At 54.5% G+C, this 19518-nt stretch overlaps 1 protein-coding gene across 8 annotated transcripts; it reads right to left on the reverse strand.

Annotated features, from left to right (window-relative positions):
- Window positions 1-1760: 1760 nt before the first annotated feature.
- METTL22 (methyltransferase 22, Kin17 lysine) lies at window positions 1761-19402 on the reverse strand. Of its 8 annotated transcripts, none has more exons than XM_070043659.1 (11): window positions 19290-19387; window positions 16284-16450; window positions 14373-14729; window positions 10244-10284; window positions 10011-10155; window positions 7125-7196; window positions 5699-5752; window positions 4639-4719; window positions 4357-4459; window positions 3108-3276; window positions 1761-1871 (listed from the first exon to the last, which is right to left on the reverse strand). In XM_070043659.1, exons 2-11 carry the CDS (start codon window positions 16435-16437, stop codon window positions 1806-1808), a joined length of 1242 nt encoding a protein of 413 aa, XP_069899760.1. In that variant the 5' UTR covers window positions 16438-16450; window positions 19290-19387; the 3' UTR covers window positions 1761-1805. The 8 variants fall into 8 exon arrangements, with proteins under 8 accessions (XP_069899760.1, XP_069899763.1, XP_069899762.1 ...); XM_060284995.1 differs by lacking the exon at window positions 1761-1871 and adding an exon at window positions 18583-18724 and having other exon boundaries at window positions 2903-3276; window positions 19294-19402; XM_060284993.1 differs by lacking the exon at window positions 1761-1871 and adding an exon at window positions 18583-18724 and having other exon boundaries at window positions 2903-3276; window positions 19290-19383.
- Window positions 19403-19518: the final 116 nt, after the last annotated feature.

Below are 19518 nucleotides of genomic sequence, written 5' to 3' on the forward strand. Positions count from 1 at the left end.
ATTCTCCTGCACTGCTTTCATGGCAGGTACGGCGGAGGCCCACTTTTCTTTCCTAAAGTAGCTAATTCTCTTCTTCCAGGTCACGGTTTCTCCACCTTGGCACCACTGACATTTTGGGTTGGAGCATTCTTTGTTGGGGGGGCTCCCGTGCAGGACAGGATGTTTAGCAGCTTCCTTGGCCAGTGGCGCCTATCTCCTCGAGTGGTGACCACCCAAAATGTTTCCAAACTTTGCCAAATGCCTCTGGAAGCAAAACTGCCCACAACTGAAAACCACCATCCTAAGCAGTAATTCCTACTAACGATTCATTCAACAATATGTGCCGAGGGCTCCCCTGGTGGCGCAGTGGATGAGAGTCCACCTGCTGATGCAGGGGACACGGGTTCGTGCCCCGGTCCGGGAGGATCCCACATGCCGTGGAGCGGCTGGGCCCGTGAGCCATGGCCGCTGAGCCTGTGTGTCCGGAGCCTGTGCTCCGCAACGGGAGAGGCCACAACAGTGAGAGGCCCGCATACTTAAAAAAAAAAAAAAAACCAACAACATGTGCCGAGTACCTACTTCGGGCCAGGACCATGTGCCGGGAATACACTGGTATATGAGACAAACAGGGTCCCTGACCTCATGGAGCTTTTTCCCTTTTGGAGCCTTAGTCTTCTCAACTGTTCAGTGGGTCTAACCAGGCTGCTGACTTCCTAGAGTTGTTGGGAAAATGAAATGAACTGAGACCTGCAAAAGCCTAGCCCACGGTGTCAGGATAAGCCAATGACCGGGGTGGGGGGTACGACGGGCCTGGCAATCGGACCTGTGCCTGGGGAGAAGCGACGTGGGCAGGAGCAGCTGAGCTGCAGCTGCAGGGGCAGCCGGGGAAGGGGCATGCCGGGCCCTGGTGGAAAGCGGGCAGGAGCAGCGAGGCGGGGAAATGGAGCCTCCGGGAGGGTGGGAGGGACCCTAACTGGAAAGAAGGAGAAGGAGGGAGAGGGGGTGGGAGGGGCATAAAGAGACAAGGTAAAGGGCGAGAGCAAGAAGGAGGGGGTGAGATACAGCAGAGGCACAGACAAAAAGATCAAAATCAGAGAGACAGACAAACAAGTGCACAGGTGGCGCATGGTGGAGAGACTGAGGGGACAGGGGGAACAAGGCCAGGCTGAGGAAGGGAAATGCCCGCGAGGCAGGTGGCTGCGCGGACCCCAGCCCTAGGCAGCTGCAGGGCCCAAAAAAGTGGCTTTTATGTTTGTTCTACGCACACCCAATTTTGGTTACAAAGGGTTAAAACATAAAACAAGGGCCACCGCCAGAGGCGTCCAGTCTGGGAGCTCCTGCCTCCTTCTCTGAAGGGGCCCCCAGCAGAGGGACAGGGACAGGGCACACGCAGCGTGGAAGGCAAGGAGGCTTCTGTGCCCTATTTTGCGGGGTGGTACTACGGCAACTGTGAAGATGGTATTAAACTCATTTGTAAGCAGTTAGAAGAGAACATAAAAGACTATGGGTGCAGCCTGGGGCCCCCGCTCCAAGGGAAGCACCCGGGTAAGGTCATCAGCTCCAGTGGAACCAAGCTGAGAACACCGCCCAACTTGACCAAGCAGCTCTCAAACACCCTGCAACACCTACTCCAAGCCGGCAGCACAAAAACCACATGCAACCAAATGGACTCCCAGCCTAGGGCAGTCACGTTCTCTGGCTGCTGCCGGGAAGCAGAAAACCGCATTGGGTCACACAAGGCCCACCTGCCGTATTTTTTAAACAATAAAATCTCAAGCACATTACTTTGTGAGCTTTCAATTTTATTAGAAACATCACAAGAACAGTCAAGAAGCTGTGTCTGCAGACACGATGGGTTCTGTTACTGGTTCCACAAAGACCTTCCAGAGCTCCTGCAGCAGAGAGAGGGGGAGATTCCGAGATGTGCAAATGAGACTTCACGATTTCATAAAGGGACGTAATCAGCAAAAGAGAAGCCCCAAACAAGACGCGAAAAACGGGCAGCATGAAAGCTACCGCGAGAGCAGGGAGCCTCTCCCGGTGCTTTTATTGCTCTGGGCTGTTCCGTGGAGGCGGAGCTGGATGCTGAGTCCTGGCACTGATCTGAGAGGCAGGAGGCTGCCACACTGTCAAAGGGACCAGAACGGCCACACGTCGCACACCTTCTCCATTCTGGGAGCCATGCAGCACAGCTGCTGGATTTTGTGAGGAGCTGATTTCTTGGCTGTGTGATGCTCCTCTTAATGCTGGCAGGTGGAGAAGGTACAAAACGCGCCAAGTTCTTAGTGGGAGCCTGGCACCCTCACTAGGAGGGGCCCGGGAAGCTCAGAGGCCGCGGAGCGATGAAGGGAAGGCCCTCCTCGCACATGGAACCCCACACACGAACGAACGCAATGCCGTGCTTGCTGGCGGAAGGGACCGGGGGGCGAGCTAAGCAGGCCCCTCCTCCTAAGAGCCAGGCCGGGTCTCCAAAGACCCAGACAAAGGGCGGCTGCAGACAAGAGGCCAAGAGAAGGAAAGACCTTGGGACTTATATGAATCCAGCTCCTACAAAGTTTAAGGGATTTTAAAGCGTCTTCTGACTTTGCAGATTTCCCCCTAGTGCTGGTTTTAAAACTGTAATAGGAAGTGATTAACCCCAGTCCCGCCCTTTCCTGGCTGGGACTCACCTTGTCTCTCGCTGAGACAGCCGGCACCTAGAGCATGTCATTGGGGTTATTGCTCAGAGGCCTATGTGATGGGACCCCACTTGCCCCGTCAGACGGGCCACCGGCCATCAGGCAAGCCCGCCTAGGCCACGAGGCCACACACTTTCACAGTGAAGACGTGGCCGTCGGCACTGGGGCTCCTGCGTCAAGATCTTCAGCCCAGTCAAGAGCAACCCACACGCAATGCCCCCCCCCCCGCCCCCACTTCCCCTGGAGTCTGCACTGCCCGCGGCAAGAGGAAGTGCTCTAAGGCCAAGTGACCGTTGGCCAGGCAGGCCCTCCTGGACCTGGAGAGAGCCCAGCGTCGGGGTCAGCGGGGAGAGCGCGGGCCGGGCTGGACCTGGAGGCTGGCTCACGACCTCCTCCAGCCGACAGCCTCACGCCAGAGCAAGCTGCCCTCGGGCGGGCGGGCACACCTACCAGCTGCTGGATGCGCTCGTAGACCAAGAGCTGCGGGAAGGAAACGTCCACCGGCTCCACCGCGAAGCGCAGGCGCCCACCGGTCAGCCCCTCCAGTCGCCGCAGGCATGAGCGGAAGTGGTCGTAGGCCTCGCACGTGACCTCCAGGTGCCGCAGCGTGAAGTTCAGCCTGCGCACAAGCCGCGACACACACACTGCCTGTCACCACCGGAGGCTCTGCGGCTCCCTCCCGTCACGGCACTGGATTTTGAGCGCCTCCTGCATGCTGGGCGCCAGTGCACGGCCTTCTGGCATCTGCAGGAGAGCCTGGGAGGTGGGGCTGGCTACGGCCTCCGCTCAGGTGGGGACTGGGGCTCAGAGAGGGGAAGGCATGTGCCCAAGATTCCACCCGAGTGATCGGGTCCACACGTTGCCACTGGTCACGTGGACCCTGAAGGGGGTCCTGGAGGTCATCGGTGTAAACAACGCTGCAACAGATGTGTCCATCTGGACGGCTCCGTGCACGGCTGGGATCGCCTCCTCAGGGCCGGTTCCAGATGCTGAACTGCTGGGTCAATCAGTGTGTTCGCATGTGTAAAATAGGTAGCTAGTGGGAGCTGCTGTATAGCACAGTAGCTCAGCACAGTGCTCTGTGATGACCTAGATGGCTGGGATGCGGGGGGTGGGAGGGAGGGGATATATGTATACACATAGCTGATTCACTCTGCTGTACAGCAGAAACTAATGCAACGTTGTAAAGCAATTATACTCCAATAAAAAAAAATCAGTGTGTTTGGGTTTATGGCTTTTGCTATATACTCTAAATTGCCTTCAGAAAAGCTGTGGGTTATCACAAGAATTAGAGGAAAATGTGTGCAGGGGACCCAGCACTGAGTCTATCACAACATGGTCACTCCATCAACAAGAGCCCTAACGTTTCAGGACATCCGGGCAGAAACGCCCCGGAGGGGCTCTGTGTCAGGGTGAGGGCAGAGGCCCGGGGTGCAGAGTGGACATGTGTCTGGGCTCTGACGCACTCACTGCCCAGCTACAGCCTGGACGGGTCCCTGATGCCTCAGCCCTCCTCCCGTCGGCTGTGCGATGGGGATGGCAGTGCCTGCACACGGGGTTGGTGAGCGGATTAAACGAGGCCACGTGTGTAAAGGACCAGCGGGCCCGGGCGCAGCAGGTGCTGGATAAGCAAGTGATGAGGACGACACCAGTGAGGACGCATCTGGAAGGTGAGAGTCTGGCCCCGCGAGGAGCTCACCTCTTTTCCACAGAGAGGATGGCGGTGGAGGCGTTCTTCAACCTGTGAGCCAGTCGGGACAGTGTTTTAAACAGAGCATCAGTTAGGTCATCGTCGTAAAACACTGCGGGGAAGAAAACAGGCAAATATCAGAGGAAATGAGTCCTCAGCGGGCCCCATGGACGGAATCTCTGATAAACATAACAGCCACAGCGCTCAGAATGAAAGCGGCACGGAGCCGTGGTGGGAGCCGGCCCGTGACGACGAGCGGTGACACCGGCTGTGCCGCGGAGGCGCCCTCACCTTCGGCTGCGAGCACGATGGTGGTGTGGCCGTACAGGTCGGAGATGTCCTCCTCCGACCAGCTGAAGGGGACCTCGGGATCTGTGAAAGGGGAAGGACACCTTGGGTTCAGCCCTTTCTCTGCGGGCCACCAGCTCTCACCGAGACAGACTGAAAGAAGCTTCAGGAAAAGAAATGGGGTCGGGTAAGCTCGGTGCAGTGGGCGCCACCAGGCAGCCCCGAATCCCAGTGCCTCCGCCACCCACGTGGAAAACTTCAGGGAAGGAGGTGCCCCTTCTGCCGGGGCGGCTACGTTATCCATGGGGGTCTGACCTGCTGACTCGGCCAGTAGCCTGTGCAGAAAACGATCTACACCTCCGTCCATGGCATTCCTGCCCCCGTGGACTTGCTGTGTGACCCCAGGAAAGGTGCTTCACCTCTCTGGGCTGCAGTGTTTGCACTAGAATGGGCATAACAATGCTTCCCTCATAGGACTGTCGGGGAGACCAAAGGACCTCAAGTGTGCTAGGTGCTTGCTAGGTGACAGGCACTCAACAAGCAATGATTTTCCTCACCTGACATCTGACAGAGAAAAGAAAAGTTCTTGTACAGAGAAAGAGCAAAGGTGCAGGTCTGAAACAGTCTGCATAAGAAATTTAGAAATGTTCCCCACCCAGCAGCCCCTGAACCCCTGGGGCCGACTCCCTGCTGCAGGCAGAGGACGGGTGATAAGCGGGAAGCTGCTTCCTGGCAGGCAAACGGTCTAGGCCCTGGAGTCCCAGACTTGGGTTCACACCCTGACCTGCCAGGTACCTGTGACCCTGGGCAGGCACTGAACCTCTCTGAGCATCAGTCTTCCCCGGAACTGGGGACTCTAGGACCGACTGGACAGTGATACTGTGAGTCTGAATGACAGAATGAGTGCAGGGTGCCTGACATGCGGCACCAAGAATGGCAGCTGTCACTCTTCAGCCAACGGAGCTAGGACGCTGCTGGGCGGTCAAGGCCACAGGGCTGATGGCCTGGGGGCAGCCCAAGGAACCAATGAATCAACTGGGACACGACAGAGGAGGCCACGCACCTGTGCAGAGATCGTCTTTCAGCCAGTCCAGTTCCTTGACCTTAATCACACCGCCTGCAAAACAAACACAAGTGGAACTCCCCAAACTCTGAACACAGTTAGGAAAGAAGATAAAACTTCCCACTACACACCAAGATCCATCCATCCCACATTTGTTGAGTGCTAAGCATCAGGCCCGGTGTCGGCCCAGGGGGCAGAGATTCGTGAGGTACGTCCCTGTCCTGGGACACAGGCAGGGAGCAGACACTGCTATGAAAAGGACGCGCCAGGTGCACGGGAGGACAGGGCTCTCGTGTCGATGGGCGTCAGGGAAGGCTCTGAGAAGGCACTTCACACCACTCCTTCCTTCCAGGCCTGCTGACAGCCTGCTGTGCCCTGGGCATTCAACAAACATGACACAGGGGATCAGACAGGGCCCTGACCTCACGGAGCACGTGGTCTAGTGGGGCGGCAGATGCCAATCAACTAGTCTCACAAACAAATGTCAAAATACCATGGTTCAAGGTGTAAAGAGAGCCTGTAAGGGGACTGTGATCTTGCCTGGACGTCTGAGCATGATTAGGAACAGACGGGGGAAGAGGGAGAGGAAACAGGCCGGAGGAGAGAGCAGAGCAAAGGCCCCAAGCGGATGGAAGCTCCAGCAAGGCCAGGCTAGAGCGGAGGGAGCCGCTGTGGGGAAGGGGCTGCCGACAGGCGAGGGCCAGGCCCCACGGGGTCCGGAGAGGCCAAGGAGTTGGGTCTGTACTCCGAGAGCAATGAGAAACCTCTGAAGGCTCTGACGCCTGGGGGGCTAGATGACCCGGTGGGAGCCCAGAAGAGCGCCCCAGATCGCGCTTGGAGCAGAAGGCCTGGCTGGGCAGCTCCTCCATCATGGCAGCTCACTCCTGCGGCGGGGCAGGAATCTGATGGTCAGGCTGACAGGGCGGGGGCGCTCTGGGCAGAGGGCAGAGCATGTGAAGTGAGCCCGGGGCTCGCTGGATGCAGGGCTGGACAGCGGGGCTGCCAGGACGGAGACAGGAAAAGCCGGCCAGGGCCAGACCAGGAGGTCTGGAGCCAGAGGAGGAGCTTGGACTTCACCCCCGGAAGATGCTCAGTGGGGAGTGAAGGGGTCAGGCTGCATCTTAGAAAGGTCGCTCTGGACACTTGGGCAGCTCAGACAGGAGCTGGGGAGACCAGGTAGGGCCCTGCGACCTGCAGGGAGGAGAGAGCTGAGGCAGGACGTGGCTGTGGGCGTGGGAGGAGATGAGGCGAGGACAGAGCCGTCCAGCATCTGAAGTGACACGAAGCGAGACGTCCGCTCCCTCCGCTACCGGGGTGTCCAGGGACGCAGGGAGAACCCCGCCTCCCAGTGTCGTGGTTCTGGGTGTCTGTCTCACCTGCGAAACAGGGAAACCTCCCTCCCGGGCGGGGACCTGCTGGGCCTCACCTCCAGCGGCAGTCAGGTGGCTGTTAAGGGCAATGTTTCGCTGGCACATGGCCAAGAGATCTGCACCGACATCTGGAAAGACAGAAGAGCAAGTCATAAGGTGCCGGCCGTTACGACACTTTTATCTTTGTGCTTCTGCCTGGAGAGAGCTGGTACCAACAGCACAGCTGCAGAAACGTGCAAAATTGAAACAAAAGTTTCTCCTGCGTGTTTTACACTAAAATGAAATATGTTCACCTTAAGGCTCTTTCTAATGATCTCTGCCTTAAAACAGAGAAGACTGTCCTGGTGGGGACAGACTCTGCATTCCAGGGAAGGGTGAGAACTCCCAGCATCTTTAGAGCATATGACACATGCACACACTTCCCGAATCCACCCTCCATATTTCTAATGAACCTGAGCTGGTGTCACGGTCCCGTCACAGGCAAAGCGACTCTGGCAGCCACGTGGCTGGGCAGAGCCAGGGCTGGGATTTGAACCCAGGTGTCTCTGACTCCAACAAGCCTCGCTCTTTGACACCCCAGAAAACTGACTGGAGCCAGGAGGGCATTTGGATGTGATCGGTGGAGACAGAGCACATTCAGGCAGGCTGGAGGCAGGCACCCTGGTGCCTGACTCACCGTCCTGCCATCACGTCTCCCGAGCCACCTGCTGCTCTGATGAGATGGGGGTTCCTGTCACTCGAGCAGACCTGAGTTGTAGCACAGTGTATTCTTGACGGCAGTGGGGGAAGTGCTTTGCCAAAATTAACTTCCCATTAGGAGAGCGTGCATGTGGAGGGCACAGGGGGTCTTGTGAATGGCATTCGCCCGCCCACTGCAGACCTCCCGGGACTGGAGCATCGTTTCCACCTCAGGGACCATGCAGAGCCGGGGATGTGTGTGTGTGGGACTCTGCTCACCGAAGGGCCGCACCTGTCCCTTCTCCTGGGCCACTGGGTAAAGAGAATACTGATGTATGTGCCTGACAACACAGGACTGGGTCAGCAGTTTTTAAGCCTTTATGGTACTTTTTGTCAAAACAGATCTTGTGCGGGATTCTAACACACCAAGCACATACGAGAGGAGCAGCGATGGCTGAGCAGCGGTGGGAGACCCAGAGCCCTGGGGCTGCCCCCGCCTCCACCCCTTGGCCAGCCCCCGAGAGAGCCCACAGAACCCTGCTCCACGGAAAATAGCCTGAGCCCCCACATGATGAGAGGCACCGTGCTGTGAGCCAGCGGCCATGTATGTGACCTTCGCCCAGCCCCCTGACCTCAGCCTTACCCTGCCCACTTGGATGGAGGGGATGGTGACAGGCTCCCCGGCGACTGCCCAGGGTCACTGTGAGATTAAAGGCGCTGATGCTCATGAAAAGGCTCTACTAACTGGAATGTGCTGACAGGATGCAAGCTCTCTTCCTCTCCAGTAAATCTCTCTCAGGGGTAAGATAACTTGATTAGATGCTGTTGTCAGGCGCTAGGCACTGTTGCTTTACAGCTTGTCTCTTGAGAAGTTCACTGGCGATTTACACTGAATCGTCAAGGAGGCGTAAACAGGGTGGCTTACGCAGGGTATCTGAAAAGTACGCCCGACTCCCAGGCCACCCCTAGCTTCCCCTTTCCTAGCTCAGAAGCAAAAGACGTGCGCCACGAAAACGTCAACTAGGAATCGACGAAATGCAAAGCACGTCAGCAGCACCACTTCCTGCCTAGCAGATATCGAAGATTTAAAACATAATGACACTAACAATAATTACCTGATAAGATACTATTGTACTTTCTTATAAACTGGTATACTCTCCCTAAAAAAGCACGTCGGCAAATCTGGAGTGTAACTGACAGTACTGCACTGTGTCAATTTGCTGGTGTGATCCCCAAACTATGGTGTAGAAGATGTTACCACCGGGGGAGCTGGGTGAAGGGTACATGGCACTTTCGATACTAGTTTGGCAACTTCTATGTGTACCTAATATTATTTCAAAATAAAAAATTTAAAAAGCAATCATTTGACCATAAGTATCAAAAGCTTAAGAAAGGTCCCACCCACTTCGAGGAATCTAGTTTAAGGATTATCAGACAATGAGGCACAAAGGTATTTGTTGCAGTGCAACAGACAAATGCAAACAAAACACAACATACAAAAACAGCCAAAATGTCCAGTAATATAAGAATGGTTAAAAAAAAGGGACAAAACATTACCTGGTCATTGAAAGTCATTTATAAGTAATTTTTAACGACAGTGGAAAATGCTTTTTCCCTTTTTTGACATTTTTGGCAGGATACAGCACTGAATATATACAGTTTGACTTTAGCTATTGTTTGGGAATAGGTACACACAAAGGAAAAGGAAAAACTTGTAAAAAATATATATACGAACGTTAAAAAATAGATTCTAAAACTTGATCAGATCAACAGCGACTTGATCTGTTTCATTCACTCCTGGGTCTCCTGCATCTGGAACTGTGTCTGGCACGTAGTGGGCATGCAATGAACTGCATATTGTTGAATTTATATGGGAAATGTAAAATTATGAGGAAATGTTATTTGCTGTTCTACAAATTTTCCACAGAGAGTAGGCAAGATTTCCATAATCGGAAAAAAAAAAGAAGCTTGTTTTTAAGCCGTATAAGAGGCATATTCCTCATGGTTTTCTGAGATGTTTACTCTTTTGAGGGGCTGTGAACAGAGGTACCAGCAAAACCACTGGTCCTGCACCCGCCGGTCCTGCTGGGTCATCCTCACGCTGCTGAGAAAACAACGAAGGGTGGAGAAAACCAGTGAAAGAGGAGGGCAAAGGCGAGAGCAGCCAAGGTCCAGTGTCCAGTTTCCCGCCTCACTTTTTATCTAGTCAGCACACGCCCTGTGAAGAGCCTACTCCCCCTCAGCGTGAGACGGCGGGGCGTTACCTGTACAGTAGACGGTCTGCGCCATGGTGGCCGCGAGGATGCTGGCCAGCCCGGTGCCCGCCCCGAGCTCCAGCACCGTGCGACCCTGGAAGAGGTCCCGCTGGGACAGGATGTAGTCCGCCAGGAACAGGGCGCCCCGCCACACCTGGAGGGGAGAGGGACCAGGAACAAAGGTGGCCTGCGGCTCCCGAGAGACCCTTCAGGGCCGTGGGAAGCGGACGGGACCTACCCACCTGCTTGCCAACATCCTCCAGGGGGGTGGCCATGGTGTGCTCTGGACGGGACGGAAACCGAGAGAGAAAGGGCCACCGTGAAAATGGGGATGGATAGAACAGAGACAGACGGGGTGCGGGGGAGGCAGCAGAAACACAGGCCAGGCTACAGTCAGGAGGGGGCGTGTGAGCGTCACTCTCATTCAGATCCCTGGGTCTCTCTGCCCGCAGCCCGGAGACTCGGGTCACAGGAGGACTTGGCCCAACTTAATCAAACACACATACCCCACACTCCACTTTTTTATGTTCAGTAACTGCATGTTACGATCATAATATATTTATGTTCTTTTGATCAACTGTATGGGAATAATAATCACAACTCATTCCAAAATACTTTCTTACACTCAGAACCACACTAGAAGTTAACAAAATAAGTTTCAGATTATATCCTTTTTAGATGAAAAATAAGTATGTTAGGGAGTATTCTCAAGCACAAAATACATTAGGACAAAATCTGGTGCTGGTTGTTGGGGGGGAGGTGGAGAACAGAACTATGAGATCAAGGAGAAAAGGGAATGATGGCAAACGTTTTTCCTGTTAAATAAGAACCGGCTCTCGTATCTTTAAGCAAGATGGTGACGGCCATCAAAACACCACAACACACGCACGGCAGACTAGTTCACATCAAACCCCAGGCTCACCTCAAACCGGGAGCAGGGAGCGGGGATGGCGGGGGGAGGGGACAGCAAGGCTGAAGGGGTGTGTGTCTGTGTCTGTGTGAGTGTGCACGTGCCTGAGAGAAGAGGCCTCCTTGCTTTCCAGCCCTGCTCTGGACCCTCAGTGTCAGCTTCCCCCATCCTGCCCATCCCTCTTGCCCAGTCTCTGCAGCCCCACGGCACACTGTCCCTGGCCCACTGGCCCCCCGCTGCAGCCCCACGGCACACTGTCCCTGGCCCACTGGCCCCCGGCTGGGGCACGCGTCTCCCCTCCTCCCATCTTTCTTTGTCTCCTTCCAGTTTGCCTGGCTGAGCCAGGGGTGCCCTCCCACGGGGACCTCGGTCGTCTATGCCCGGTCTTTTCTCCGAGGGGGCCCGTGGACTTAAGTTTTGCCTCCAGCTGCATTTAAGGGGTGCTCAGCTTCCCTTGAGTGAGAACATGGACTGAGCTCAGAAAGACCTGCGTGTGAGCCAGGCTCAGTCACGCAGTCTGGCCAGTGGCGTGAGTCACTGAACTTCTCAGCACCAGAGCCACAGTTTGCTCCTTTACAAGATACAGAAATAACATCACCTCATTCATGGGCTCAATGGCCTCCCTAAACAGGGTCAAGGGCAGGGAGCTCCTGCCCCAGGGGAAAGTCACACTTTATATTTAAACAATTCCAGTGGCGTCTTAAGAACATAAAAGCCCAGCCTGAGGAACACACGAGAAACTCCAGGGTTGGCAAATGGGCTTAGACAGACAGTCTTTGTATCTGAGCTGTACCCTGCCCCTACCAGGACTGTCTCTAGACCTGCAGGAACCCAGACTCTCCTCCTCAGTCCGTCTCCCTCCTCCACGCTCAGATCAGTCCCCTGGAATGAAAGCTGACAGTAGCTCACGTTTTTTGAGCACCTACTACGCACCAAGCACTGTGTTAAGAACTCTACATGTGCCATCTCTCTCAGTTCCCCACAACCAGAGATCATACCCATTTTACTGACAAGAAAACTGAACTCTGAGAGGTTAACGTACTTGCCCAAGTCACAGGCCAATGGAAAAGGCACGTGACTCGGGATCTGACAGCCCAGGTTCTAGCCCTGCCTCCTCTGAGTTCTCTTTGCATCCCAGTTTATCTATAAAATGGGGAAAATGATCATAATTTACTTTGAACCTTGGGTCTGTGGATTCCTAGCAGGTTCGTGGATAAACTTTAGATTTTTGACAATCCCTGGAAGTAGTCTGGAAAACACATTCTCCTCCCGCTAAGAGAATTTGATTTTAATCAGTTTCTCAAATGGGTCTATAACCTTAAAAAAAGGCTGGGCTTACGAATGGGAGGAACAGGGTGGCCAGGGGAGGGACACCTGCTCAGCACCTGCTCTGCACCAGGCCCTGCAGGAGCACTTACGGGGCAGTATTTATGAAATCACCACCAAAACCCAGGGAGGGCAGCTTCCCCGACCCCCTTTCATAGGTCCAAAAACTTGAGGCTCTGGGTGGGCAGGATACTTGTCCGGGGTCCCCTGGCTTGTGAGGGGTGGAGGAGCTCTACAGGATCCTGAGACCAGGACCCCCTCCCCTGTGCCACATTTTACAGATGTGAGTGTACAGCTGCGGATGGAATAGTTAGGAGTTACTGCTTAAGCTCAGGTATTCAATGACCTTTCTATTCTCCTCCCTCAGGGCAGGTAGGGACCGAGCGACAGTGAGCCGAAAAGGAGGGCGAACTTCCAGGCGCTGTGAGATGGGGCTTCACAGCGAGGCAGAGCTGGCAGCGCACTGACCCTACCCTGCCCTGTGGGACTTTGTTCTCAGCTTGCAGGATGGGAAATTCCCGGAACATTAAACATGCGCCCTGGAGGCCAAACAGCTCGCTGTGAAGTCTGCTGCTCCCCTCCTCAGGGAGGCCAGTTAAGTGACGGCTGAGGGAAAGGAGCAGTCATCGACCCCCAAGAATAACACTTTCCAATGTTCTGATCACGTGACATGGGTAAGAAACATGGGCTGTGGTGTCAGATGGACCTGAGTGTGAGTCAAGGCTCTGCCACTGACTAGCTGTGTGATCTTGGGCAAGTTCCTCAACCTCTCTGAGCCTCAGTTCCCTCCTCTTGTGAAATGGGAATACTCATCCCTGGAAAGGCCATGAGGACCAGAGGTAATCCACAGAAAACAGGGTAGGGTCCCCACCAGGGTGGTCTAGAACCAGCCTGCCTGGTACCCAGCAGGCCCTCGGTAACCGTCTGCTGAACGGATGACCACACGGCTATCAGAGCTGCTGTTCCGTCTGGGACAGAACAGTGGACCCCATATGCGCAACCCAGGCCAGTGCTGGGGGAGGCCTTTACCTGGGACCTCAGGCACCATCCAGGACCCTGCATCTCAGTGAACTGACTCACATCACAGCAGTGCTGGGGATGGCCAGAGCCCTGGCTGTGGAGACGGATCACACGGACTCAGAACCTTCCTCCCTGCCCCCAAACGGCACGGCCTTGGGCTCGTCACTTCCTCATTTGTAGCACCCCTCAGAGAAGCTGAGAAGACTATGTGAGGTGATGAAGGTGAACATCAAAGCACTACAGGTGCCTCATCGTGGCTGGCTTCCTTCCTGACCTGGCTGCTCTCCACTCCTGGCATTTCCAGACATCAAAATCCCCGACTCACCAAAGCCCTCTGCCTGCCCCTACGCCCGGGCATGGACCCTCTGAGCCCTGCCTGAGTGCCTGCTGAAACCTCCTTCCACCCCACCTCTCCTGCCACTGCATCCCTGCCTCCTCCACCCCCCACACCCCCAGCTTCTAGCTCCCAGCCCATCTGATGGGCCCACATACTCCTCCAGGTTAACTCTGGATCTCCCTCCCCCTCCCTCCCCCTCTGCCCTGCTCCAGCTCCAGAATCTGCCATGGCTCCCTGCTGCGGGCTCCTGTGGGCCAAATCTTCCACAAACAACCCCGACCCACACCCTGGCATGCTACGTAGGATCAGAGTACTGATGCAGGAGGCAGCAGCACTGAAGCTTCCGGAGCAGGGGACGGCCAAGCTGGGACTTGTACGATCAGGAATGTGTTAGGGAGCGAGCCCTCTGAGAAGGAGGCAGAAGCAGAGGTGCGCAGGGAGAAAGCGCACAGAGGCTGAGCGGGTGAGGCTGGTGTGAGTTGAGGCTGGAGAGGAGGGTGGAGCTACCTCACACAGGGGCCCCGGAGCTATGCTGAGCCTGTGGACTGTGTCTCGAGGGCAATGGGGAGCCACTGAAGAGTCTGGAGCAGGAGGGTGACCCGACAGCACTTTGGCAAGCTCCCCTGCTGCCAGTGGCACTACTGGCTCCCAGTGTCTGGACACCGGTTCTGCTAACCTGTCCTGCCCTGAGATGCCTGGATGGGCCCGTGCTCAGCAGCCTTGCGCCCCGACCGACACTGTGGCGCCGCCTGGCGGCAGGTGAGCAGCCCTTTATTACCTATTTTGATGACATCGTAGGGGCCACTCTCTCGTGCTTCGTCTCCCAGGACGTCATCTTCCTCCTGCGTTAGAATCATGGGATGTACCTTGTCTCTCGGAGGCCCCGAGGGCTTGGAGGGAGAGGCAGCCCGTGGTCTTCTCACAACGTCCAAATCCCCATCCTCGTCCAGCTGAGCTGCCACCCCCTCCTGGCTGGTGGCGTCAGCCCCAGCCTGGAGGGAGACTCCCTCACTGCTGCAGCCGCTTCTGGCGGGAGGAGTCGCCTCTGCGTGATGGGCTCTGTGATTGCCACCCTCAGCCCCCGAGTCTGTCTGAGGGGCTTGGTTCCACAGAAGCTTGAACTGGGACAGGAAGACTGAAAGGCAAGACAAAACACAAAAGCAGTATATTTCCAAACCGTCTCCTTTTCTATTTCCCTTCCTCAATTTCCACCTGGGAAGAGTTTTAAAGGCCAGGCGGAAAAAAAAAAAAAGGACAAGGACCTACTGTATATATAGCACAGGGAACTATATTCAATATCCGGTAAATAGACCATAATGGAAAAGAAAAAAAAAACAAAGGCCAGGTGGAAATATCATAAAACCAGCAGCAAAGGTCTGTCTGATTCGGCTGTGACGCTGCAGCCTCCAGCGCAGCCCCGCTGATGAGCACCTGCGCTGCAGGCGCTCGGCCCACAAGACCGCATTTACTCCTTCCAGCGGCTATGGAAGTGGCAGTGTCACTCTATTTTATTTTTTATTTAAAAATTTTTTTGGCTGCGCCACACGGCTTACAGGATTTTGGTTCCCGACCAGGGATGGGACCCACACCCCCTGTAGTGGAAGTGCGGTGTCTTAACCAACAGACTGCCAGAGAAGTCCCAGTGTCACTCTGTTTTACAGATGTGGAGGCTGAGGCTCAGAGGTTACGTGAGCTGACCAAGGTCACACAGCTGTGGGCGTGGCTGAGGATTCAAACCCGGTCTACTGAACCCCTGCGCTTCTGCCCTCCTCACCGCACTGCTCAGCCTTAAGGTTGGAAGTGAGGACAAGGATACTGTGTCCCTTACCACCTGGTGGCCAGAAAGTCACTGGGACAGGCTTTGGTAAGAGTATGGGTGCCGGGAGAGTTGGGCTGGAGGCAGGGGGTGTCCTGGGCCAGAGTCCTCCACGTCCCCCGACTGTCTGACCCTGGGGCAACTCGCTTATCTGTTCTGAGCCTCAGTTTCCTGAATCCAGGAATCCAAACTGGGACATGAGGGAAAGGGGAGTTATGAACTGCACCAGAACAACAAGCAAATACAACAGAGTGATCGGAGCTGGGGAGGGCGGCCAGGGAGGGATGAACGTTCTAGGCAGAGCAAAAAGCAAGAGCAAAGGTGCTCAGAGAGGAAGGTACATGCAGTGTGTGAGGGGCGGAAAGTGGCCACTGAGCAGCGAGGGCGGGAGAGAGAAGTGTGGACACACGGGCAGGGGCTGGGTGGAGCTAGGCCTCGCAGGCCAAAGTGAGGGCTCTGATTTCCTTCTAAGAGCAAGGGAAGCCACTGGAGGGTCTAAATCAGGGCAGTGGTATGATTTGTATTTTTCAAAGGACCCCCTGCGCTGCTGGGGAGAGCAGTGAGGGAGTGTGTACAGGAGAAAAACCAGGGAGCCCTGGTGGGAGGAGTCAGTCGGGGGTAGGGGCAGTGGGCTGGGGGAGCACTGGAATCGGGGCCTCCCCCAGGGCAGAGCTTGACTCATTCCCTCTGCCTTCCCGGCATCGCGTCCAGGTCTGGCACAGAGCAGGTGCTCGGGAAAGCACAGGGGTTTGCTCAGTGAAACAAGGGCACTTAAGAAGTGGTGTGAGGATAAGCTAAACAATCCAGTCTTCCCAATCTTTTCTGTGAGAAAGCAGGAAACACAATGGGCTCCCTGGGGTGCAGGGACCTTACCGGGCTGCCCCACGCCACTCAGCCGCACCATGAGGTGTCTCTGGTTTGGGGTGTGGAGGTGGACGTCTGACAGCACGGTGTCGCTTTTGAAGGTGATCTCGTCCATGGCCGGGGCGGGAGACGGCAACCATGGCTTGGGCTCCCCATCAACCATGGGACAGCAGCACCTGAGAGGCGAGAGCAAGTCCTCAGGACAGCAGGTCCCAGAGGGGAACAGTGCAAACGACCCCAGCCAGGTGGCAGAGAGCTCCCTTTTCAATCCTCTCTTAATTCTTCCTGAAGGAGAAAGTCTCAGAGCCTTGGCAAGGGAACAGAATCCAGCTAGAACTGTTATTTTGTTTTTCACTGTGTTCATTTTCATAGTAATCGTTTATTTATGGTAAGAGATCTACATTTCCATTTATACTGATAAAGTTTTCCTTCCTTTTTTATTTTTTCCAATTTTTTTATTATGAAAATTTTCAAATAGCAAGTTGAGGGCATAGCATAATAAACAGCCATATACCCACTGCTTAGATTCAATGATCATTAATGCTTTTTCACATGATCAATCAATCCATCTATCTAGGTTTTTTCTCCCCTGAACTGAGCACCTTCTAGACATCACACCATTTAACCCCTAAATAATTCTTCAGCATCTGTCTCCAAAGAACACGCTCCTACATAACCATAAGACCATTAGCAGACCTAAAACAATGAACGGTTCCCTTATACCATTTAAAACCCAGTTCATGATCAATTTTCTCCATTTGACACCCAAATGTCCTTTGCAGCTAGTTTTTCCTAAACCAGTATTCAATCACAATTTATGCTTTGCATTTAGAAGTTGTTTTCCCTATAACCTTTTTCTACTAGAAGTTGGCCCCAGCTGCCCATATGTCATTTGTTTTTAAACCTTCTTTTTAAATTAAAAAAAAAAAGTGAGTGGATTTAAAGGAAAAGTAACTAAGGGAATCACTGTACAGGTGATATACAGATGTGGAAAAATTATGAAGGCGACACAGCAGTAACTAAAATTTGGAAAACCATGCTGGAGGCAAGGTGGTCAAAAACAGGAAGGCTTTCCCTCCATCCAAATGTTCCACCTCATCAAAAAGCATTAAACAGCAGCGGCCGCGTGCAGACAGATCCTTGAGCTGTGATGCTGGGCAGAGCAGGTATAAACCCAGTCTCCTACCTCCTTGCTACATGACCTTGAGAAAATTACTCCACCTCTCTGGACCCGTTTCTTCAGCTACATTCTCACCTTGCAGGGTTGGCAGTAGGTGGGGGGATGGGGGGAGATATGTGGGGGAAGGGTGTTAAGTGCTGAGCAGAGCCCTTGGTCCGCAGCAATTGTTAATAAATCCTTGGTTTCAGATGCTTGACCCAAACCTGCCCACAACGCCTGACCTCCTACGGGAACCGTCCCTACTTGGGTGGGTGCGTGCACTACGTGTGTGTCCCACGCATGTCATGAGACCTCTCGGGCCTCCATGTCTTCAACTGGAAAATGGGATCGTCATAACCCAGGCTGTCCACAATCTGAGTCCACATAACTGGAGTGCCTACATTTAAGTACTTTCCACGGGGAAGCAAAAGTTGTACCAACACAAACATTTTTATACAAGAGTCGCCCCCTGCTGGCTGGTTTTCCTATCTAACACTACAAGCCAGCACAAAGCAAGCGGCTTGTGAAGTGAGCCTGTGAATCTGGCAAATGGATGCAGGATTTCATGGTGTCAATGAAAATAATGGAGAAGAAATGCTCGACCCTCAGGTAAAAGTCCTCAACCAATGTGGACTGGAAAAATTAGGATGGATCCAGGAAGAGTATCCAGTATAAATACAGCTTAGACCTACCATGACCAATCGTTTTAAAGACAGATCTGGCTCTCCAGGGACTGAAAGAGGTCCTGGGGGAAAATACTGCAACCGCATACCAAATTTTCTTAAATACTGAGAAAAGCCAAACCCGTATTCTTAATTTCTAGTTGAAATTTCAATTTTAAAATCCAACATGCACAGGTCTCCCAGGAAACGCACTCTACAATGGAGTACTAGGTTAAGTGGATTCCCTTTAAGGGGCTTTTCCTAGAACCAGACCTCTGGGAATGCAGTAGCACTTTGTACCTGTCTCAGCGTCTGTGTGAGGATTAAGTGAGACAATGATCATTTTCAGGGTTCAGGACATAGTAAGTGCTCAATAAATGACAATAGAAAATATTATCATTATAGTGTTGATAAGAATAATTATTAACTGATGTGCTGGAAGATGTAATAAGGCAATAGCTTCTCTATTTAGGAATAGCTGACTCACAGTCTCTGTCTGGGAATGCTGGGGCTGGATGGGCTTCAGTCCCCTCTTCTCACTGGGGAGGAGGGAAAGGACACCCCGACTGCAGATGGGACCTCTGCTTCCTCCTTTGGGCAGCTGACAAGTGTCCTTGGCTCCTTTAAGGCTGTGGGGGCCAGACGCAGACGTTGTCATCCTAACCCCGTCAGGAGTGCCCACTAAAAGCAGTTTGCTGGGATCTGGGGGTTGTAATGCCTCCCCGCCTCCCAGGCTTTCTCTCTGCCAGGTGTCACAAGGTCATCAACAATCAGGAAGTAGGAGGGATTCTGACACCGAGGCCCGGGTCTGTGGGGCAAAGATTTGGCCCTGGCCGCGGCGCGGAGCCGTAGTCAGGGGCTCCAGGGTCCTCGACCCTCGGGGCTCTTCGTTCTGTCTGTCTTGCCGCTCCCTTAACTCCAGCTGGCGAGCTAAGCATTGCCCTCTCAAACTGCAGTCACAGCTCGGGCATCACCCTCCCTTCCTAATCCAAAACCGAGGGGGCTGCGTGGACCGCGAACGGAAACCCAGAGGAAGGCATGGACTCCTCCCAACACCCTGGCTTAGAAGGGGAAACTGAGGCTGAGTGGGGACTTAGGCTTCAGGCCCGTGGGAGCCCGCACTTCAAGGCCAGGCTCGGTGCCAGGAGGCTCCCTGCACCCTTCCGCGTGCCGCCGCCTCTCCCACGGGCTTACCCACCGCCGGCCGCCGCCTGAAGTCCCAACCGAAACGCTCAGCACGGTGCGCAAGCTGCCGCCATTGCAGGCAGCCTGCGCAGGCGCGGCCCCACCCCCTGCGCGTGTGTCCCTCCTCGTCGCCCGTGACCACGCCTATCTGCCGAATCGCGCATGCGTGCCAGCCTCGCTGGCAGACTGGTGCAGCCCTGAGGAGGTGAGTTTCGCACCTGCACAGGTCTGCTCTCAC

Source organism: Globicephala melas, chromosome 15 (genome assembly GCF_963455315.2).
Source record: "Globicephala melas chromosome 15, mGloMel1.2, whole genome shotgun sequence".
Taxonomy (NCBI): Eukaryota; Metazoa; Chordata; class Mammalia; order Artiodactyla; family Delphinidae; genus Globicephala; species Globicephala melas.